This window comes from Ptychodera flava, chromosome 3 (assembly GCF_041260155.1).
Source record: "Ptychodera flava strain L36383 chromosome 3, AS_Pfla_20210202, whole genome shotgun sequence".
NCBI classification, from domain to species: Eukaryota; Metazoa; Hemichordata; class Enteropneusta; family Ptychoderidae; genus Ptychodera; species Ptychodera flava.
This window is the reverse complement of record NC_091930.1, coordinates 20,279,486-20,304,033: the sequence shown is the minus strand read 5'-3', so window position 1 is coordinate 20,304,033 and position 24,548 is coordinate 20,279,486. Positions and strand designations below refer to the sequence as shown.

General features: G+C 36.9%; 1 protein-coding gene across 1 annotated transcript in view; it reads right to left on the bottom strand.

The window, feature by feature from the left end:
* The window catches only part of LOC139128115 (multiple epidermal growth factor-like domains protein 8), a 98,319-nt gene that overhangs the window by 27,811 nt on the left and 45,960 nt on the right, over positions 1-24,548 (bottom strand). Inside the window, exons 16-28 of the mRNA XM_070693957.1 lie at positions 24,319-24,437; positions 23,415-23,546; positions 22,021-22,131; positions 21,069-21,152; positions 17,910-18,068; positions 16,572-16,729; positions 15,962-16,172; positions 11,756-11,978; positions 4,541-4,679; positions 3,944-4,158; positions 3,361-3,593; positions 944-1,139; positions 39-213 (exon numbers count right to left, since the gene is read on the bottom strand). Coding sequence (XP_070550058.1) covers positions 39-213; positions 944-1,139; positions 3,361-3,593; positions 3,944-4,158; positions 4,541-4,679; positions 11,756-11,978; positions 15,962-16,172; positions 16,572-16,729; positions 17,910-18,068; positions 21,069-21,152; positions 22,021-22,131; positions 23,415-23,546; positions 24,319-24,437 — 2,155 coding nt within the window. The remainder of the gene's footprint in view (positions 1-38; positions 214-943; positions 1,140-3,360; positions 3,594-3,943; positions 4,159-4,540; positions 4,680-11,755; positions 11,979-15,961; positions 16,173-16,571; positions 16,730-17,909; positions 18,069-21,068; positions 21,153-22,020; positions 22,132-23,414; positions 23,547-24,318; positions 24,438-24,548) is intronic.

The window sequence follows — 24,548 nt, the reverse complement described above, 5'->3', positions numbered from 1 at the left end:
TCCACATAGTTGTTTCTATATATTTTCACAACACTCACCAGTTGGGGGAGTCCCTGATATCTGGGGGAAAGACCACCGTGCCTCGTCAATGTCGTACTCTATCACTTGATCAGATAGGCCATCCTCTGGTGAGTAGCCACCAATGATCACCAAGTACCGGTCGCTGACTAAAGTCATGGTATGGCCAGCCATGGCAGGAAGGCTGGATGGAATCTGTAAGGAGACAGAAATGTTCTTGCTGACATCATCTGCAGAATTTTACCTTCTTAAGGCAAAACTCACCTTGCATTCAAGCCCTTTCTTTGAATAAGAACAATTTTCAACATTATAGTTTTTTTTTGAAAATCAAAAATTTTATTTTCACCCATAGAATTAACACAGGGATGGTGACCATTTTGAATTTCAAATATCAGTGAACTTTATGCAATTTTTTTCTCTAGTAGCAAACTTTGCACGGTGACCCCTGAGTTGTATTCTTGATTTGGTGAGAGAACAGTTGAAAGTTTCATGGAGGAAAGTTTGAGCAAGACTTTCACTTTAGAGGTACATACATGTACTGTACCTTGATAAAAACTATTCTACAAAAATACATGTGCTCCAGTTTTTAGACAGTACAATATTCACATTCTGCATGTCCTTGAGATTTTATTTTCATAACAGAGGTAACACAGGAATGGCAGCCATTTTGAATTCGAAATATCGGTAAACATTGAATAATTTGTTTCTTTAGTTCCAAAATTTGCACAGTGGCCTCTGATTTTTATTCTTGATCTTGAAGAAGAATGGTTGTAAGTTTACTTGAGAAACTTTGTGCAAAAGTTTTAGTCTTTTAATTCTAAGGTGCACAATTGACAAGGCAGATCTCCACAGTTGGAATGGAGGTGAAAACTTTAAATTACATCATCAATAACACAAAGTATCACAGGAAATGTGTCATGTTTACCCCAACTTTTGTCCACTCCTTCTCATCTAGGTTCATGAGCCAGAACTCTCTCACTACTCCTTGCGTTGTGATACCGCCGTACACAAACATGGTCTGTGGGTCGGTGTAGACGGCCGCATGGAAGTACCTCTCACTCGGTTCCTGGGTGCTATGTGATGTCGACTGCTGCACCCACTCTTGGCTGTATGTATCATACCTGAGGACAAAAGGTTGAACAATTTCAGGTCTGGTGACTCTAAACAGGGTAGTATCTGGGTAAATTTAATCAGCGCTCACCCATTACATTACCAAGTTTCCGCCATGGTATATTGACGTAATCACACTTGGTTGCTTTAGAAAAGACACCAGGGCTCTCAAACTATGTATTTTTTTCCCTAAACCACAGCAAAAACACTACAAAATCAGAGTTAAACTCAAGATAATTTTTCAGTGGACACAGAAAGCATTCAGTGTTAATCACTGGTGACCTAAGCAGTGTCGAGGGTAAGGATTAAGGTTGCTGTAAACAGCAGAGATCCCGTCTTGAAAGCCCTTTGCTTGGGTACCACAGGTTTGGACCGAACTGATATCTATGCTTATGAAAGTCAATGTGACACAGTATTGTGACAAACAGCACTGTGACACATTATTGTGACAGACAGCAGTGTTTTGCCCAGGAATTGTAAAGGTGGGACACAGTGTCCCATGGTTGTTAAAGTAGGGGGTCAATGTGTGAGCAAGGAACGCAAAGCAAAGTCAAGTCACCAAGGCAGAAAGGTATTGTAAACATGTATGGCTGTTGTTTTCCATCGAAAATTTGATATCATGAATACATACATTCATTTTAAAATTAAGATTGCTGGACGTCTCCTATAATGGTTTGTGACAAAGTCATTTTAACTGGTTGTATTTACAGTTTTGAATTGTAAAAAAAGACATCATCATGATAAAATCAATTTCATGCGCATTTGTCTTTTATGGGGATTCTTGCCAGTTACTGCATTACATGTGTTTAACAGAAATAAAGAAGATGTTTCATTACACTTATGACTCCAGAACTAGAAGTGTTGAAGACAACACATTGATGCACGTTGTAACCTGGTTTTATTTTTCATTACTGCTATAAAGTTTCTTCTTTTTATAATTGCTCAAATGACTGACACGTTTCCCTGAAAATTTCAAACATATAGTTTGAAAACACAAATATCTGAGAGAACTTCTTGATCCCAATGATAGCAATAGATATATTGCCATAACGCTGTTTTGACAAGCTAGGTGTTCTTGTTAAAATCAGCTACAATTGAGCTAGGGGGTCTTGACTATATAAGGAATTCAGCATGGTGACCTCCATCTCTAGCTGAGCTGGCTTGCAGACGATCGGAGAGTTGTATGAGACTCCTTCTGGGGAAATTTAAGGCAAATTACTACTTTGAAAGTCAGGGATATACCGTAGTGTTTCAACAAAATTGTGGGGTTGATGATATTTTTAGCTGAAGTCATGAGCTTCCAGTACACCAAATACGCGTGCAGTCAATTCTGTTCGATGCCATAGTGCCCGGGCTAGTTTTCTCCGTACTTCACTATACTAGCATATATTTACATGTAAACGTTTCATTTCAAGTTGGTGGTCAATAAAATTTGCTTTGTGAAAAGTTTGTTGTTCTTTTTACAAGCCTTCCGCTTCCAAAATCATTGTCTGGTCACCCGGATAGTACGTGGCCCGGCATTTGATTTTTGTCCCCAAGGCTGCAGGGCCCAACGGACGCACATCGCCTTGCTTATACCATGAATTGTAGACTGTAACAGACTGTAACATTTTCCAATAGTGTTTACATTGTGACCAAAAAAATAGACTAAATTTTAAATGTTTATTTGTCTCAATAGAGAAGCAATAACTGTATGGGCTATCAAGTGTGTAATTTGGTAGCTAAAAGAGTAGTCTGTCTGTGGACGCTGGACTTACAATTCTAGCCCTGATTTTAGTGCGTCCCTGTGACCCATGTCAGGTATTTTTGCAGGATATTGTTGCTAATTTTGCATCAAAAGACGCAAGAACGCATTCTGGGCAAAACTTGCACAGTATTGTGACACACAGTATTGGCAGATATATATTGTCGCACAGTATTTGACACACAGTAAATTGTGACAGCATTGGTGACACAGTATTGTCCATACAGTATTGTCACATACAGTATTGTGACACACAGCATTGTCACAAAGAGTATTGTGACACACACAGTATTGTGACACACAGTATTGTCACATACAGTATTGTGACCACAGCATTGTGACCACAGCATTGTGACCACAGCATTGTCACACAGTATTGTGACACACAGTATTGTCACACACAGTAATGTGACACACACAGTATTGTGACACACAGTATCACTATCAGGCTAGAGTATTCAACTCCCATCTTCTAATCTCCAACTTACTTTAGAACATCTCCCAGAATCCCTTGCGTCATAGAATATCCTCCATACACCCAGAGCTGAGTATCCGTGGCAACCATAGTGTGTCCCATCCTTGCCAGCTGTTCATTACCGCTGTTGGCATCACTGACAAGCCATGGGTCAAACAGCAATGTCCAAACAAGGTCATGGTCAGTTATAGCTGCTTCACAGGCCAGGCCAGCATAGCCTTCATTGCAGATACACAGACCTAGATCCTGAAAATTTCAATGTGGGTAAAGTTACACTCATATCTTGCTAAATATCACTGGATTACAATATGCTTTGTCTGAATCTAAGCAATCTGATTGGCTGAAATATAGATCAATGCCCTGAATCACACAAAACTACACACTTGATTGGCTAAGGCATAATGAAGATAATTACTATTTGCATAATATCTGTAAGCTCCACCTACTTTTGAAATTCTGCGAGTTCACAGCCTTATATCAATTTTAATTTGGACTTTACAATGGACCAGCTTGGTGAACCTTTGGCTGCAGATCTTGCCTGAAATTGCAATTTACGGTTCCCACACAAATTGAACCTGTCCCCTCTGACTTTTTACCTGGTTGCAAGTGCCATGAGCATTACAGAGTTCAGGACACAGCTCAGAGCTGCAGCCCACACCGCCGTAGCCGTCGGCACAGACACAGTCCCCATTCACACACTGTCTGTTGCCCTGGCATTCTGATGCACACTGGTTGACCGTGTAGGTTGCCGTGAAGCCGTCGGAGGTTGAAGTCTCTGCCACATTTCCTTCAAACACTACTGTCATACTCCCTGTGAATTTCAGACACAGAAAAGAAAACATCACGCTAATGTTTCCGTCCCTGGGTTGAAAGGGCCAGTAGCTGTAACTTTTAAATATTTTTCAGTTTTGAACCTTTTATTCAAAGGTTACTACTGGTGTAAATTGTAAACTATTTCTTTCTAAAGGTCTAAAGTTTCCTTGCAGAAAGTTTGAGAAAATATTTTTCAATCTTGAGGCACTTACATACCAGGGGTACTCCCTGTAAGGTCTGTCGGTCTGCCAAGTTTAGTCTTTTTGAATCATCTCAACAAGTCTAAATCTACTCCCTTAGCAGTGTTTGATACAGGCACTCTGAAACTATTCATCTGTATGACTGTGTGTGTCTATTTCAAGACTGGTGATTGATCTTACCACTCATTGCCTCCACGGTGACCTCTTCCTGCAGTCCCTGTCCACAAAATGCACCCAGCTGTTTCCAATCCGACTGGCCGGATGAAAAGCCACCGCTGATGGAATCGGGGATGCCATCATATACGTAGACGTGGTCCTTCTACAAAAGACAAAATCTCTCTTTTCAATTTGATAGAAATGGCATTCCTACCCAGAAATTTCTGTGAGTTTGAATGACTTTATAATGAAGTCTCAAAAATTCTATCTCTCAAGTTTCCACTTGATCATTATTGACGGAAATCTAGTTAACTTTTTTCAAGTTTTCAGCATTTCTGGGCGATAAGGAATAAATTCTTCAATCGCTGAAGCTGATGAGGGAGAAATCTGTTTCAAGGAGAAGAAGCAGAGATAAGTCTTCTATTGTAGTATTTTTCTGCAGTTTATTTTTTTAAGTCTTGTTGCTCTGCTTTCAGAAAGTATGATTCTTGCCGCAGTAGCAATTAGTCCGTGGGTTAGAGGGGGTCTACGTGCACCCCCCACAGGATAACAAACCTGTATTTTTCAGAAGCCTTGGGATCCCTAGAATACGAAATGGAATTTTAACAGAAAAAATATAGGGATGGAATAGCTGTTATGGTCATGTTTTGAAGGGTACCGCAAAATCACGATTTTCCAAGCCAAATGCATTTTCGTCAAATCTGTCTTCTTGTAAGTCATGTGCTGAGCTCATTTTTTAACATAACCTCACTTGTTTGGTATCATTAGAAAGGGAATTTATTCCTCTTTAAGATGACATATTGTACTATGCAATATCTTCTACAGTTTTTGTCAAATATAACCAAAACTTACCCCTTACCCCAAAATTTAACATTGCAAATTACAGTAAATCTCAAATTCTACCAATTTTTTAGCTAGGCATAATAAAAAATGCAATGCTTTGTCTGAAATCTGTTTTATTTCATACAGGGACATGTCAGAAATATGAAATAGACTTTTAACAGAAAAAATATTGGGAATCTACAGCTGTAACAGTCATATTTTGAAGGGTACCGCAAAATAACAGTGTTGCAGATTTGCATGCATTTTTGTTAAAACTGTCTTCTTATAAGTTATCTGCTGAGCTTGTTTTTGAATATAACCTGGCTTGTTAGGTATCATTAGAAATATAATTCACTAATCTTTAGAATGATATATTGTAACATGCAATATCTTCTATAGTTTTCATGAAATGTAACCAAAACTTACCCTTACCCCAAAGTTTACATTGAAAATTTCTGTCATAACTAAAACCAAATTTTACAATTTTTTTAGCTAGACATAAAAAATCTGGCCGTTTTTGCTATTAAATCTGTTTTATTTGGTACAGGGACATGTCAGAAATATGAAATAGACTTTTAACAGAAAAAATATTAGGAATCTACAGCTGTAACAGTCATATTTTGAAGGGTACCGCAAAATAACAGTGTTGCAGATTTGCATGCATTTTTGTTAAAACTGTCTTCCTATAAGTTATCTGTTGAGCTTGTTTTTGAATATAACCTAGCTTGTTAGGTATCATTAGAAAGATAATTCACTAATCTTCAGAATGATATATTGTAACATGCAATATCTTCTATAGTTTTCATGATATGTAACCAAAACTTACCCCTTACCCCAAAGTTTACATTGAAAATTTCTGTCATAGCTAAAACCAAATTTTACAATTTTTTTAGCTTGACACAAAAAATCTGGCCCTTTTTGCTATTAAATCTGTTTTATTTGGTACAGGGACATGTCAGAAATATGAAATAGACTTTTAACAGAAAAAATATTAGGAATCTACAGCTGTAACAGTCATATTTTGAAGGGTACCGCAAAATAACAGTGTTGCAGATTTGCATGCATTTTTGTTAAATCTGTCTTCTTATAAGTTATCTGCTGAGCTTGTTTTTCAATATAACCTGGCTTGTTAGGTATCATTAGAAAGATAATTTACTAATCTTCAGAATGATATATTGTAACATGCAATATCTTCTATAGTTTTCATGAAATGTAACCAAAACTACCCCTTACCCCAAAATTTATATTGAAAATTTCTGTCATAGCTAAAACCAAATTTTACAATTCTTTTAGCTTGACACAAAGAATCTGGCCCTTTTTACTATTAAATCTATTTTATTTGGTACAGGGACATGTCAGAAATATGAAATAGACTTGTAACAGAAAAAATATTAGGAATCTACAGCTGTAACAGTCATATTTTCAAGGGTCTCGCAAAATCACAGTATTGCAGATTTGCATGCATTTTTGTTAAAACTGTCTTCTTATAAGTTATCTGCTGGGCTTGTTTTTCAATATAACCTAGCTTGTTAGGTATCATTAGAAAGATAATTCACTAATCTTCAGAATGATATATTGTAACATGCAATATCTTCTATAGTTTTCATGAAATGTAACCAAAACTTACCCCTTACCCCAAAGTTTACAATGAAAATTTCTGTCATAGCTAAAACCAAATTTTACAATTTTTTTAGCTTGACACAAAAAATCTGGCCCTTTTTGCTATTAAATGTTTATTTGGTACAGGGACATGTCAGGAATATGAAATAGACTTTTAACAGAAAAAATATTGGAATCTACAGCTTAACAGTCATATTTTCAAGGGTCTCGCAAAATCACAGTATTGAAAACTCGCTTGCTTTTTTGTTAAATCTGTCTTCTTATAGTCATCTGCTGAGCTTGATTTTTGACATAACCTGGCTTCTTAGGTATCAATAGAAAGTAATTTACTGGTTTTTAAAATGACATATTGTAATATGCAATGTCTTGTTTAGGTTTCATGAAATAGGACCAAAGCTTACCCATACCCCAAGGTTTACACAGCAAATTACTGCAAATCTGAAACTCGACCTTTTTTTACAATTTATTAACTTTATATACAAAAGGCAATGCTTGTATGCAATCTACGAAATCTTTGTTTTTGTTAGAAAAGTATGTTACAAATATAAATTAACTTTTAACAGGAACATAATATGATTTTGTAGCCTTTTGATCATATTTGGAAGGGTACCCAGGTATCAGGGCAAATTTGCCGAAACACATACATTTGCAATATTTGGGTTCCCCCTCCAAAAATGATCCAAGTGGCTACTAAATTGTATCATCTTCCCGTGAAAAGTTAATTTTATACTTGTAACATACTTTGTAACAAATAAATCAGATTTTAAATAAGAATTGCCTTTTGTATTATGTGCAGCAAAAAATGGTAGAATTTGTGATAAGCTGTAATTTGCGATTTGAACTTTTTGGGTATGGGGTAAAGTTTGACCATATTCCAGGAAAACTATGAATGACATTGTATATTACAATATGTCATCTTAAAGAAGAATAAATTTCCCTACTAATGATACCTCACAAGCCAGGTTGTGTCACAAAATAAGTTCAGCAGATGACTTACAAGAAGAAGAATTTAACAAAAAAGGTGCCAGTTTGCGGTACTGCGATTTTGCATTTCTCTTCAAAATATGGCTGATACAACTAAACAGTCCAAATATTTTTTCTGTTAAAAGTCTATTTCACATTTCTGACATGACCCAGTACCATATACAACAGATTTAATACCGAAACAGACTATTTTTATCATGTCTAGCTAAAAATTCACGGAATTGATCACGTTATCTATGACAGTACTTCCAATATAAACCTTGGGGTATGGGGTATGTTTTGGTCATATTCCATGAAAACTATACAAGATATTGCCTGTTACAATATTTCATTGTAAATACCAGTTAATTACCTTTCCAATGATACTAAACAAACCCGGCAATAATCAATAACAAGCTCAGTAGACTACTTATGAGATGACAGATTTAACAAAAACGCATACGAATCAGGAATACTGAGATTTTGCTGTACCCTTAAAAATACAGCTGTTACAGCTATAGAATCCCAATACTTTTTCTGTTAAAAGTTCATTTCATATTTCTGATATACCCAAGTACAAAATTAAACAGATTTCATACAAAAAATTGCCTAATTTTTTATGTCTGCGTAAAAAATTGCTTGAATTTGATATTAGCTATGACAGTAGTTTTCGATGTAAATTTTGGGGTATGGGGTAAGTTTTGGTCATATTTCATAAAATCTGTACAAGATATTGCATGTTACAATATGTCTTTTTAAAGACTAGTAAATAATCTTACTAATGATACCTAACAACTTACATTATATTCTATAAGAAGCTCAGCAGCTGACTTACAAGACGATAGATTCAATAAAAAAGCACGCAAGTCAGGAATACTGAGATTTTGCTGTACCCTTCAAAATCTGACTGTTACAACTACAGAATTCCAATCTTTTTTCTGTTAAAAGTCTATTTTATATTTTTGACATGACCATTACCGAATGAAATAGATTTCATACAAATAAATGCCTGATTTTATATGTCTAGGTAAAGAAAATGGTAGAATTTGATTTTAGCTATGACAGAAATTTTCAATGTAAATTTTGGGGTATGGGTAAGTTTTGGTCATATTTCATGAAAACTATAGAATATATTGCATGTTACAATATATCATTCTAAAGATTAGTGAATTATCTTTCTAATGATACCTAACAAGCCAGGTTATATTGAAAAACAAGCCCAGCAGATAACTTATAGGAAGACAGTTTTAACAAAAATGCATGCAAATCTGCAACACTAATATTTTGCGAGACCCTTGAAAATATGACTGTTACAGCTGTAGATTCCTAATATTTTTTCTGTTAAAAGTCTATTTCATATTTCTGACATGTCCCTGTACCAAATAAAACACATTGAATAGCAAAAAGGGCAGATTTTTTGTGTCAAGCTAAAAAAATTGTAAAATTGGTTTTAGCTATGACAGAAATTTTCATTGTAAACTTTGGGGTAAGGGGTAAGTTTTGGTTACATATCATGAAAACTATAGAAGATATTGCATGTTACAATATGTCATTCTGAAGATTAGTGAATTATCTTTCTAATGATACCTAACAAGCTAGGTTATATTCAAAAACAAGCTCAACAGATAACTTATAGGAAGACAGTTTAACAAAATGCATGCAAATCTGCAACACTGTTATTTTGCGAGACCTTCAAAATATGACTGTTACAGCTGTAGATTCCTAATATTTTTTCTGTTAAAAGTCTATTTCATATTTCTGACATGTCCCTGTACCAAATAAAACAGATTTAATAGCAAAAAAGGCCAGATTTTTTGTGTCAAGCTAAAAAAATTGTAAAATTTGGTTTTAGCTATGACAGAAATTTTCATTGTAAACTTTGGGGTAAGGGGTAAGTTTTGGTTACATATCATGAAAACTATAGAAGATATTGCATGTTACAATATGTCATTCTGAAGATTAGTGAATTATCTTTCTAATGATACCTAACAAGCCAGGTTATATTCAAAAACAAGCTCAGCAGATAACTTATAGGAAGACAGTTTTAACAAAAATGCATGCAAATCTGCAACACTGTTATTTTGCGAGACCCTTCAAATATGACTGTTACAGCTGTAGATTCCTAATATTTTTTCTGTTAAAAGTCTATTTCATATTTCTGACATGTCCCTGTACCAAATAAAACAGATTTAATAGCAAAAAGGGCCAGATTTTTTGTGTCAAGCTAAAAAAATTGTAAAATTTGGTTTTAGCTATGACAGAAATTTTCAATGTAAACTTTGGGGTAAGGGGTAAGTTTTGGTTACATATCATGAAAACTATAGAAGATATTGCATGTTACAATATATCATTCTGAAGATTAGTGAATTATCTTTCTAATGATACCTAACAAGCCAGGTTATATTGAAAAACAAGCCCAGCAGATAACTTATAGGAAGACAGTTTTAACAAAAATGCATGCAAATCTGCAACACTGTTATTTTGCGGTACCCTTCAAAATATGACTGTTACAGCTGTAGATTCCCAATATTTTTTCTGTTAAAAGTCTATTTCATATTTCTGACATGTCCCTGTATGAAATAAAACAGATTTCAGACAAAGCATTGCATTTTTTATTATGCCTAGCTAAAAAATTGGTAGAATTTGAGATTTACTGTAATTTGCAATGTTAAATTTTGGGGTAAGGGGTAAGTTTTGGTTATATTTGACAAAAACTGTAGAAGATATTGCATAGTACAATATGTCATCTTAAAGAAGAATAAATTCCCTTTCTAATGATACCAAACAAGTGAGGTTATGTTAAAAAATGAGCTCAGCACATGACTTACAAGAAGACAGATTTGACGAAAATGCATTTGGCTTGGAAAATCGTGATTTTGCGGTACCCTTCAAAACATGACCATAACAGCTATTCCATCCCTATATTTTTTCTGTTAAAATTCCATTCTGTATTCTAGGGATCCCAAGGCTTCTGAAAAATACAGGTTTGTTATCCTGTGGGGGGGGGGGGGGGTGCACGTAGACCCCTCTAGCCCACGTCCTAATGGTGTACGAAATCCTGCAATGGATCTTAAGATGTGGATGAAAAGAAACTTCTCTTTGTTAGCCAATGGTGCAGTCATCAGTCTATTCAGCTTAGCATCACAAATTGAACATATCATGTTACAGGGCTCATGAAATGGTCTTACACACAAAATGTAAGGATTATTCCTTGTGACCCTAAGGCGTGAAATGTTCACTTCCACAATCATTTATTGTGTGCCTTTGCAAGATATTTGCAAATAAAAGTGTGCAATTGGCACGTCCTAAAGTTTCATCAGTTGACTTTCCTTTATCTTTCTAAAAATTGCTCGATGTGTAAATATGAATAAAGATGGGTAAATATGAATATGAATAAAGTATTTCATACCTCCCTAGATAATGACAATGAGACAGGGCCTCCTTTTGTATTATGAAAATGTAATTGTAATTGTAAAATGAAATTGTATGACTTGTTTTGACGAGAACCATTTCTCTTTTATTTGCAGTCTGCTAACCCTATTTTGAATATGGATCGGGCCAACTACCTCCTGCAGTGCAGTCCAACATCACCAGTAGTGCTTTGCCTGGTACAGGCCTGGATGAAAAATGGTCAGCAGTGTCTCCATAAATTGATGATTTTGCCCTCCGCACAAACATTTTGGTGAAAACACCATCAATATATCCCACATTAAGTTATTTATGTTTTAATGCCTATATGGATGGGCAGAACTCCATTGGCCTTTTAATTTTTTTCTTTTTGGGGGGAGGGAGGAGGAGGATAGGTGTGGGAGATGTACACAAGAAAGGACATACCTGGCATTCCAGATTAATGGTGTCTTCAATGGTCATTGATATTGTAGGCACAGGATGTATCAGTGTTGGTGCAGTGATGTTGTCAAACACCGATATGATCCACAGACAGTATGCATGGCTAGGGTCATGCACTCCGTCACCCTTGTGCGAACCCAAGGCAGATGACACGGCATCAGTGATGAAAGTGCGACCGTTGCAGAGCTGGTAACATCTTCCATTATTTCTGATAAAGATAAATATCCACAGATACGTGGTGTTACACATTTCAAACTGTACAGATGTAAAATTTCTCGCCAGAATTCCATGTATACGGTGGCCCAAAACTACCTGTTCTCCGCATTCAAAGTCTGCGTCGCATTCAATTGTTTTGTTTTTCTCTCACATATGTCTCCGCATTCAAAGTCTGCGTCGCATTCAATTGTTTTTCTCTCACATATGTCTCCGCATTCAAAGTCTGCGTCGCAATCAAATGTTTTTCTCTCACATAAGCTTATGTCTCCGCATTCAAAGTCTGCGTCGCAATCAAATGTTTTTCTCTCACATATGTCTCCGCATTCAAAGTCTGCGTCGCATTCAATTGTTTTTCTCTCACATATGTCTCCGCATTCAAAGTCTGCGTCGCATTCAATTGTTTCTCTCTCACATATGTGTCCGCATTCAAAGTCTGCGTCGCAGTTAATTGTTCCTCTCCTAGATGGGCCACAGGCGGCCCAAACACTATTAACCCTTTTCCTGCCAGACAGTAATAACTGTATCACTTCCCCATCAGCCAAGTCAGTAAAAAGCGGTATTGAGCCAAAACATGAGTATTTTCACCCACTTGGCTTCGTATGTTATAGCATCTTTGTCAAAAAAAAATCAACTTTACAGTATTATGTTTTCAACAGCCTTCAAATATACAGTATTATGTTAAAATACATCATATGGAATACGTTGTGTTTCATTAATTTTAACCATCTTGACCTGGTGGTGAAATATGGACTTGGCAGGAAAAGGGTTAATAAGCTTATTATTGAGTTGTTCTCAGTTTTCTCTATCAGTTCTTCTCCCTTTCTTCACGCTCTGACTGATCGTGGGAAATAAAAAGAAATTACTTTATAGCCTAACCTAGCCTCTTGACTCTTTATTTATTTTACACCCCATTACAAGGACGTTTATCTCTCATATACACACATCTTGTAATTAAGTAGTCAACATGACTAATTATGCTAATCCGTGGACTTATCAGGGATTTTATAGGTTAGTCAACATCGCGAAAGATAGGAAAGGTTACTAAAACGGGCTCCTTTTTCATTTACATCTCTATCTTTCCAATGTTGACCAACCCTTGATAAGTCCACGGATTAGCATAATTAGTTGTGTTGACTAATTAATTACAAGATGTGTATATGAGAGATAAACATCCTTGTAATGGGGTGTAAAATAAATAAAGAGTCAAGAGGCTAGGTTAGGCTATATAGTCATTTATTTTATTTACTACGATCAGTCAGAGCATGACGAAAAGGAGAGGGACTGATAGTGACAGAGAAAACTGAGAGAAAAACTCAATAATAAGCTTGATTAATAGTGATTGGGCCGCCTGTGGATGGTCGTCGCAGTCAATGATTTTGTCACCAACACATGGTGAGCATGACCCTCGCTCCATGACCCATGATTGCATCCGGAAAAAGTATCACTCTTTTAGTGTTCGTGATCGCGAAAAGCTCATTTTTGAAGGTAAGTGACAAAGTAATTTATTGTATTGTAAGCTTATGGGGTTAATGATCTAGCCAAGGGGGTACGCTGCTCACCAGTATGGGCGCATCATAATGGGTCCCACATGAGCGTCCGAATGTAAAACGGCAGCCCGTCCCACAACTGCCAATACATCCAGGGCTAGACGGTGGCTAGATCATTAACCCATAAGCTTACAATACAATGAATAACTTTGTCACTTACCTTCGAAATCAATGAGCTTTTCGCGATCACGAACACTGAAAGAGTGATACTTTTTCCGGATGCAATCATGGGTCATGGAGCGAGGGTCACGCTCACAAAAACTTGCCAGCGCCCTCATGTGTTGGTGACAAAATCACTGACTGCGACGCCCATCTAGGAGAGAAACAATTGAATGCGACGCAGACTTTGAATGCGGAGACATATGTGAGAGAAAAACAATTGAATGCGACGCAGACTTTGAATGCGGAGACATATGTGAGAGAAAAACATTTGATTGCGACGCAGACTTTGAATGCGGAGACATATGTGAGAGAAAAACATTTGATTGCGACGCAGACTTTGAATGCGGAGACATAAGCAAGAGAAAAACATTTGATTGCGACGCAGACTTTGAATGCGGAGACATATGTGAGAGAAAAACATTTGATTGCGACGCAGACTTTGAATGCGGAGACATAAGCTTATGTGAGAGAAAAACAATTGAATGCGACGCAGACTTTGAATGCGGAGACATATGTGAGAGAAAAACAATTGAATGCGACGCAGACTTTGAATGCGGAGACATATGTGAGAGAAAAACAATTGAATGCGACGCAGACTTTGAATGCGGAGACATATGTGAGAGAAAAACAATTGAATGCGACGCAGACTTTGAATGCGGAGAACAGGTAGTTTTGGGCCACCGTACATGTACATAAACGTCGACTTTGATATCATTGAACAACTTTTTTTGTGTTCGGGTGAATTCATCCTTGATTCACCATTAAACTTTTCCTAAATCATGCTCTTTCTGACCCAAAAGTAAAGGAATTTCAAGTACACATATTTTGCCAAAAACAATCATATTTGTTTTTGAAGAAAAAAAAAAGTTAGCATATCCTTGCCTCCTTCACCCATGTCTATATATTGGACTGGTTGGATAAAGCAGTGAAAATGATGTGAAGAAATAAATACTTTCTTATCTTGCAGCTTCATCTTTGTTCTCAATACATATTCTAACGATTATTATACAAAACTGTACTGTCAAAGCTAATTGGTGCACCTTCTCAACAAAAGTTATCTCTAAAAGAAACTTTCACATTTTAACATTGAGCCCAGAACAGACTCAGAGAAATTCAGAGCTATACAGTCTATGTGTGTCCACCAGTATGGTAGCCACAGATGGACACACAGACTGTATCTCACTTTGCTTTCTGTTTATCTCTCAGGGAACACAGAACAATAATCTGAGACTCCCCTTGCGAGGTTGACACAGCAAACGTAGACACACACACACACAGACTATATCTTATAAATGGGTTTCCATTTTTTTTCTTCAGGAACACCTATCAACAAGCTCCCCTGGTGTTCTTGATTTAATACACATACTGGTATACACTAACTGCTCTCACAAGATGCTGACCATTTGATCTTGGAAATTTAAGTTGCTTTTACAGGCAGCCAACGTGAAAGTTGAATGCTTGTTCGCGCTATAATGTCAATCAATGCCATATTGGTAACCTACGTGACATTTTTTGTTCCAAGTTATACTTTTTCATTTCAAGATGTACTTCAAGAGGAAATTTAACCAAATCATCACATCTACATCCATGCACTCTGTGATCAGATTTGAAACAACAATACATAAAACACTGTGTCAAATAGACTGGTCCAGTAAATCATTGTTAAGTTTTGCTGTCTTTTGCGTACAGTTGTCTCTCACTTTCAATGTGATTCTGGCATGCCACTTCATAAGATCATGAGAATACTAAATCAAATCTTGTCAGTATGTCTTTTCTGTCTTGTTCAATTTCTTTGGATGTGAAGAGGTTATGAAAGTGATTGAAAATTTTATTGGTTTTCAGTAGCCCTGCATAAATTAGCATAAATTAAGCATGTGTGGCTGAAAACACTCGGCTTTCCAAGAGCTTTATGTTGCCAAGCTAGGGGGTTATAATCAGATGAGTACGGTATATTCCAATGGGGACCTTTAAGATAGTTTAAAAAGAAAACACCATCATGCTAATGAACTCCTGTGGGTTGTCCATATAAATACCGGTACATACCAACATAAACACAAAGACAGACAGATGGACAAATACACACAAACAGACACACTAACAAACAGACAGACAGAAGATTTTCTCACCTAGGGTTTCCGTAATATCCCTCCAGGCAGACCTCACAATGATCACCCCCAGTGTTATCCACACACGAACAGACACACTAACAGACACACAAACAGACAGACAGACAGACAGACAGATAGACAGACAGAGATTTTCTCACCTAGGGTTTCCGTAATATCCCTCCAGGCAGACCTCACAATGATCACCCCCAGTGTTATCCACACACGAACACACACCGGAGTACACATCGCAGTGGTCCGCCGTGGCATTCCCATGTCCGTTGCAGGCACACTCCCGGCACCCTTCCTCTGTGGTGGCGTTGCCAAAACTTCCAGGTCTACAGAACTGGCAAAACTCTCCTTGTGTCCAGTCTAAAGGCAAGGTAAAGATATAATGTATCTGATCACCATTTTAATGTCTCCAAGAAACACCACATGTGCAGATATACAGAACATGGATGTGACACCATGGTTATTCTTCCTTTTGGCAAACATACAGAATGTCAAGGAATTATTAATAAATAAACAGGAGTCGACTGGCCTACCTTGGTGAAGTCAGAGCATTCTGTATAGTCCACACCCCTATTAAGAAGGTGATTAGCAAATGACTTGGCAGCCATTTCTTGCTATAGGAAAATCAATTTGCATATCTGAAAAGCAGCAATTACTTTTACATTCTGAACACAGAATGCATAACATTCCTTGAGTAATGTTCGCAAACAAACCTGTACCGATATAAACGATTTTGTGAAAGAAAAATAGTCAACTTACGAAGACATTCGTCGCACATCCCGACACCGAATATACAAGTGCTGTGATTATTGCAGCCACAGTTGGTGTTACAGTCTGGACCGGTCCAACCAATATCACACATACACTCAAACTCCGGCTTGCCACTGCATACGCCGTGAATACACTCGAAGTAACACCTGTAGACAAAATCATGAAATCATTTAAATAGTAGAGTGCTGTAACTTTTCTGACAAAATTTCAGGGAAACATTTTTACTAATTTTTATGAATATTTTTTCTTTTCTCTTCGATAATTTTGGACCCAGTGGACAGCAGTGTTAATAGGCTACAGTTTTTATCGAAATTTCGGGGAAAATCTGAAAAATGTTTGGACTTGAAAAAATTGACCTGAGGTAACATTTTATAGTTACGACAAAATTTGACTTTGGCACTGAAAAGGGTTAATCAATACCGCAGCTTTGGTCATCTATTCCTTGCCAATTGTGAACATTCTCCATATCCGTGCAGCCAGCAGAGCGGAAAATGTTCACAAGCATTTTGGATTTGATATCACCTCTAGAGGTTTGAGCAAAATATGAGTTCAACTTTGCACAGTTTAATAACACTGATACTACAATACTGAGACCACAGCAAAGCAGGGTCAATAGATGTGAATGCTGATAGGCTTGTTTCAGTGAAAACAAGTCTTCCTTTGATTTGTAAGTGTCGTCGTAACTCAGTTTGTTCACAGATCTGCAGCTTAGCTTGCAGTAAGAATATGAAAGACAGTTGGCATTGCCTGACGATATACTTTTAGTACAAACTTGAAGAGATAATACTGCAACTTTTCATTTGATTTTCATCACTTTTGCTGTATTTCACAAGTAGAACAAAAAATGCAGGAAAAATCATCAAATATTACAATTTAAGGAGCTTTAGCATGTTGATTTTATTATACCAGCTATATCTGACAATATCTGCTAAATACATATATTCATACTGATGCGTGTACCATGTGTTACACCAGTACAGTACAGTATATACAAACAGACATGCATACAGAGAGTGTATGCTTGCAGTCCAGTACAAGCTTTCATACTGGTCTTAGAACTGACATGGTGCTGGGTTGGAGAGTCACCCAGTGGTCCACAGTGACTGTGTGGCAACTACACATTGGTTAATGATCTGTACATTACACATGGTTGGTTTACACATAGTTGATGTGGGAGGAAGAAAAATTCTCATGTACAAGAATAGTTACCCCTTTTGCCACCATGGTTTGGCCTAAACCCATTGTTATCAATGGTGATTATGGACCTATTTACTGGTAATCGGGGATGGAACATGTTAATATCTCAGAGATAGTGATGAAACTCACGTCTGATTGCACTCTGCATGACCATCCCCCTGGTATCCTCTGTTACAATGGCAAAGATAGCTGCCCTCAGTGTTGACACACGTAGCATTGTGATGGCAGTCGTCAAGATCTAGTCTGCACTCCTCCACGTCTTTACATACACTGTACGCCCAATCAGCTCTGTTGAGACATTATTTTGCAATTATATCAATGACTACTTGGACTGTCATTGGTCGGTAACACTGTATTTTGCAATTATATCAATGACTACTTGGACTGTCATTGGTCAGTAATACTGTATTTTGCTCTTCTGTCACAGGTCAATCGGCAGGGTCCATAGCCTCTGAGTCACTTCATATACAAGGACTTTGAGGAAATTTTCAGTGATTTTCAAGGACTGTTTTAGGATCAAAATGCAATTTTTAAGCTACGATTTGTACAACATGTCACTTTTATACATCATTTTATATGTCATTCAGGGTTAGCGGTAGGATTTTCAAGTTAGTAGCCACACTTACTCAGTGTGGCTAATTTGGTCTTCATTTTATTAGCCACACGCAACTTTCATTAGCCCACATACTAAATGCTGGTAGAAAATATGCTTCAGTCTTCAAGTTTTTGATGTAACATTCATAAATGCATACATACATACATACATACATACATACATACATACATACATATATATATATATATATATATATATATATATATATATATATATATATATATATATATATATATATATATATATATATATATATATATATATATATATATATATATACGAGATACATGAGACTATACATTTCTTTTTTCACTGCAAAGGCTACACAGACAGTAGACATGATCTTTAAGTAAACTAAACATTTGTAAAAACACATTCAGAGACACACAAGACCTTATAAACATTTTTCAAGAACAATCAAATCATCATTATGTGATTTGGGAAAATTGTTTGAACTCAGACCAAAATAAAAATGAAAAAGAGTAAAATATTGATGAACATGTTACATCCTCATCTATATATACTCTTTTGTTGTGTTGATTTGCAAAACCTATATTGTACTTTATGATCAAGATCCCCGATTGGGATAGGATTTCAATAAAGGCTTACTTCACTTTACTTTACATGCCTACCCTACTTAACCCCGATAAAGAAAGGTGATGCGCGTAGAATAGATGATTACAGTTAGTAAAATTACTTTTCCGATCAGAAAAAACTATCAAAAAGGTGTTACAACAATGAGACATTGAAGTTCCCGCGACAGCATCGTTAGGAAAATGGCACGTTTTGCCAGTACCTTCATGAATCTGTGTCCCTCCGTACCCCCGTTACCTAAATAGAATAGTCCCACTCCGCACATCCGCCATTGTTATTGTCACTCAAGGCCACGATGCGACGTTGGTTTTCCTTCTCTAAATATGCAATTTCATTTGTTTGACGCTATTATCCTTTCATCAGTGAAGAGTTTTTACCGGTGACTATTACAACTTTCACTGCTCTGTCATTGTTTTCACAAGATGTAGACCGTTTGATATTGCAATGTCGACTTGCTTTTATGTGCAGTCAATGCATGCCATGCCAGTTAGTTTACGGTTCACACTATGCTGTTGATCGACAGCATACACGACGTCTTTGTTTCACGTTTACTTTTTTCAAGTTATGATTAATGTGGAAATTTCACTAAATGTCGCTGATCTAGGGATTGTGTAATCAATTTGATTTGATACTGCGATATGAAATACTGTGTCAATAAAGCTCGGAATCGTCACTGAGTTTTGCTGCTTTTGGCTATGGTTGTCTATCTTAGTATCAACGTGATCGGAATGCCAGTTCATGGAGATCGAGATCGCGAGAATGTAATTGTAACTGTTTTCTGTATTTTGTCTTCCTTTACAATTTCCAGTAAGTGCTTTAACTAAAGAGTTTTTTATGTTGTCTTATATCAGTGGAAAAGCATTAAGATTTGGACAGTTTAGTTTTATCAATTTCGACTATAGAAATCAGCTGTCGCCACGCTTTTGAGATCGTGGCGATTGCCGATGAGTTTTTGTTCGCCACAAACGAGTTTTAGTCGCATTTTGCGACTGTGGCGACCTCTACCGCGAACCCTGTCATTTTTACGAGATTTAACCGATATTCTTTTTGAAAATCACGGGAACATTATCAATTTTCCAGGACATTTCTGGACTCAATTTTATCATAAGGACTTTTCCAGAACTTTCCAGAAGCCTTTAAGATTCAAAGACTTTCAAAAAACATTCTGGGAACATACAGACTCTCTCAATGGTGTAGTATGAGCTCCTTATATCTGTGACTTGTCCATTATAAACTATCCTGATTACTTGACTGATAGTACCATTAAAGTTATTATGTAAGACGTGTCTTTGTTATGATGTTGCCAATTTTGAACTCAAATTATTTCTCCAGAGATGGTGTTGACTTATAATATATACTTTTTGTGCTTTTTAAAGTGGGCATGATATCAATAACATGGAAATTCTCAGTTTATTTTATTTTGAGGGGGTACTGACAGAAGTTAATTGGCTGTATTGAAAACTTGACTTAAAAAGATAATTAAAAGAAATTAAAGTTTGATTACGGTAGTTTTCTTTTGGAGGATGTGGTGGCCCTCAAAAGGGCTGTTTGGTATGTGTACCATAGAAGTACGACAGACGGTGATCGTAATCTGACTACTCAACTTTTGATGAACAGAGCTGACCTCAATTGTGGCCAGAAGTGTGACAGCTGTGCTGAAAAAGGGTTGCGACTTATAATGCATTATGTTTTCAATTTTTTATTTTTCAAAGATTTCATCCCACACAACTCAAGCAAAGGATGGTGCAACTTATAATGCAGGTTCGTCTTATAAAATGACTGATAGGTTAACAGTAATTAACATATGCTAATTACCTGATCACCATTGGCTCAAGTCAAGGAATATGCAAATTACTTGATTATAAGGTAAGAATATTGATTACATGTATTAGACTAAAAGATATGCATACTAAGTGCCTGTGTGCGATTGGTCAAAATCTTTGGACCTATTTTGATTTCTTGAGACTCGACTTGACCTGACTATGATCGATTGCATGTAGCAAAAACACACTGAAATGGCAACACGCAAATAAACTCCTGTGGAAACTTAGAGAGTTGGTTTGAAATGAATAACTTACGGTTCTGAAATACCGTACTGTTCAGCTACTAAATCTTGACATGTTGCGACAGAGCTCGGACCAGTGAAATCGCCTTGATGACAGCTGCAAAACAACAAAGGTACACATGGTATTTACTGCAAGCCAGTTAAAAAATGCATATCACCAACTTCTGGTAGTGCGTCCCAATTCCGACACTGAAAACATTTAATGCTCAATTTCCTTATTAGATTATTCATTCATTGTGACATACAATGTGAATTCTACGCTGAACATTGGAGAAGACATATTAACAGCCCAGACTACAAGCTCCAAAAAAATAACCAGGCATGCAACACTGTCAAATTTTGTCAGAATTTGTTTGCAGTAATGTACGATGTTTTGTAACTGCAGTTAATTTTTAACAAATGTACAACCATGAGTAGCCCCACTGTCTTGCACCATAGGGATATATTCAGGGAGTATAAATACTAATATGATAAAAACCAAATAAATTTCGTGGTCTACAAGTTTTTTTTCTATCTGCCTTTCTCTTACCTATTTTCGTTGTCTACAATTTTTTTTCTATCTGCCATTCTCTTACCTATACGCTCTGCTCGCTGGAGACATGAAGGACTGCACACTGTGTCAGATATGCGTAGTAAAATGCGCCCTCTTTCAGTGAACTCTTGGTTCCGCGCGTGACCTGAATCCATTGTGGCATTATCTAGTCTTATCCTGTAGACTCGATAATCCTGCAAAATATTCAGGTCACGCGCGGAAGCAAGAGTTCACCGAAAGAGGGCGCATCTTACTACGCATATATACACACACATGCGCAGTCCGTCACGTCTCAAGCGAGCAGAGCGTATAGGTAAGAAAAGCAAATAGAGAAAAAAACTTATAGACAACGAGACTTATTGTCCCTAAATATATTCCTGTGCCTGTACTGCATGTATCAGTTGATACTTGACTGATTGATAAAGTGACTTACTTTCCTATGGAAGGATTATCATCGTTGCCACACCATCCACACTGGAACGCCTCTAGACAGCTGTAACACGTTGTAAACGATGAACAATTCAAACACTCCTTTTGGTTTTGGCTGTGAATGAATTATGCAAGTAAATTTATCAATTACTGCGTTCACACTGTACAGTATAGGTTGCCTATGAGTCAGCCCAGGTTGTTAAAATTAAAAAAAAAGACGAAGTCGGCCCCAGGTTGGTCCTTGAGCTAGCCTAATTTACGACCCTGCTCAAACTGTGGAAGCCCATATAGTGTGTGTGAAAGGTTATGTAAGCCCTGGTTCCAGTTAATGCCCCCACAGTTGACCAAGAGAGAGGTTGATAAGTGACTCAAAGGTAGAAGATCATATACAGTGTTAACAAGGATCAAAATTGTTGTCATCTTATAAGGATCTTACACAAAGCCCAGGGCAACCCTGGGCATGAGTGTGTACCAAGCAAACACTAGTATGTTTTGGAATCACATATAGAGTACTTCATTTCTCTTCTTGCTGTCAATTATATTATTAAAATTATCAATATTTCCTGAATTTACTGAAAGACTACTCCTCTACAAGGGCAGAGGGTACCTGTGACATGAATAGTGCTAGATTTCATCTTGATTTCGTTTACACATTTTCAACAAAGTTTGCTGAATAAATAAGCTGTATACAAAAGCAGTTACAATAGTACATTTTGATTTAACTGCATCCTGTTTTAGTATTTTTGGATTTACGTTGAAATCGCTGATTTTAGATTCGGCTACAAGGATGTTCAAGCCATAGTTAGTGGCACTTAAAGTGATGCATATAGATGTAAGATATTTAACATTGTCACATTAATTCATGGAGTCGTACAACATCTCCGTAAGATCAAAGAAAACTTAGGCAGGATTCGTCTTTCAGATTGGGCATGCTAACTTTGAAAGGTGAGGTATGAGTAAATTTTGTTTTCATGATGTACATTTTGTTTTCACAGTGTTGGCTATACATTTACATACTGAGTCTGTATTGCATCTTGTGTCCACGGATTAGAGTTAGCAGAACGCGTCGTTTTTTGACTTCATATCAGTCTCAGCTCAAGCATGTCATTTGTCCGCATGTTTTTCACCAATCATATCAGTCAAAACTTCTCTGACATTTAATTCATTTTGACCTATTTCAATATTGCTACTTGACCTACCTGTACACCTGATTTTTACAAGGGGTCTCTCATAAAAAACTCAAGGCAGATAATTATTATCGTTGTGTCCTGAGAAAATTCAAAATAAGACGGTCATATACTGACACAGGGAGACATAAACACATCATACAAACAGACACATACAGAAGGACACTGGCTGCTTGATGAAGCACCCAAGAGCCAAAGAAATCAGACTTACCTATCAAACCAGTGAGAGCATTGTCCGTACGAGTATTGTGTTATGTAGGAAGAGAAGGGAAAACAACGTTGAGTGCTCTCACACCAGGCACACTCATCCTTCTCCGCTGTACATTCCGCACATGTCGTTCTCCTGGTGGGTTTATAAAGGAACAAAATTAACATTAACCCTTTCAGCACCATGGTTTGGCCCAAATCAATTGTTATCAATGGCAATTGTGGACCTGTTTACGGTGAATTAGGGGTGAACAGGTTAAAGCCACATGCAGGTATACATGAGATTTAATTACAATGCACAAAATACAGCACCAGCTGCTTGGTGAGTGGTACCGGAATATGGAAGAAACTGTACCCAAATCGAGTGTGTACCAACCTATGCAGGGGTTTTAATGCTAACTACATTTGTGTTTTGCAGTTTAAAAGCGGTTTTTCTCTGTCATCTAGGCTTCAAAAAAGAAGCAAAATCAGGTTTTACAACCCCATGATCTTTGTTGAAAGGTACACACACATGAATAGACACACATGCATGTACAAATAGATGTGTGATTTCCCATCTGTCAGGTAAACTACAACCATCATATACCGGTAAATACCAATATGACAAAATGGGAGCTCTAAGGTCTTATCAACCCTTTGAGTGCCAAAGTCAATTTTTGTTGCCTTTTAAAATGTAACCCAAACAACATTGTTTTTAGATTTTTTCACAAATTTTGATTAAAATCTAGCTAATGAAAAATGATGTCTATTTGGTCCAAAATTGCCAAATAAATTACAAAATAATTCATAAGAATTGGTATACAATTTTGCACTAAAATTTTGGTGGGAAGGTTGACAGCACTCAAAGGTTTAAATACAAAATTCTTCACAGAATGCCTTATATTCTTCACTATTGCCAAGGAACTTACTGACTGCAGGGAATGGAACAGTTTCCTGGATTGGAGACCACAGTTTCAAATTCAATCTTGGAAAATCTTCCACGGCGGACACAAAACGAGTCATCAGATATCCACTCACATAACGGTTCCTGTTCAATATACAGCGAAAAATAACGTCATGTAATTTGAGGGTTCCGCAAGCTGTTGTCTAACATCGATAAATGAACTTTGACATATGAACTCTGACCTGGTTAGTATGC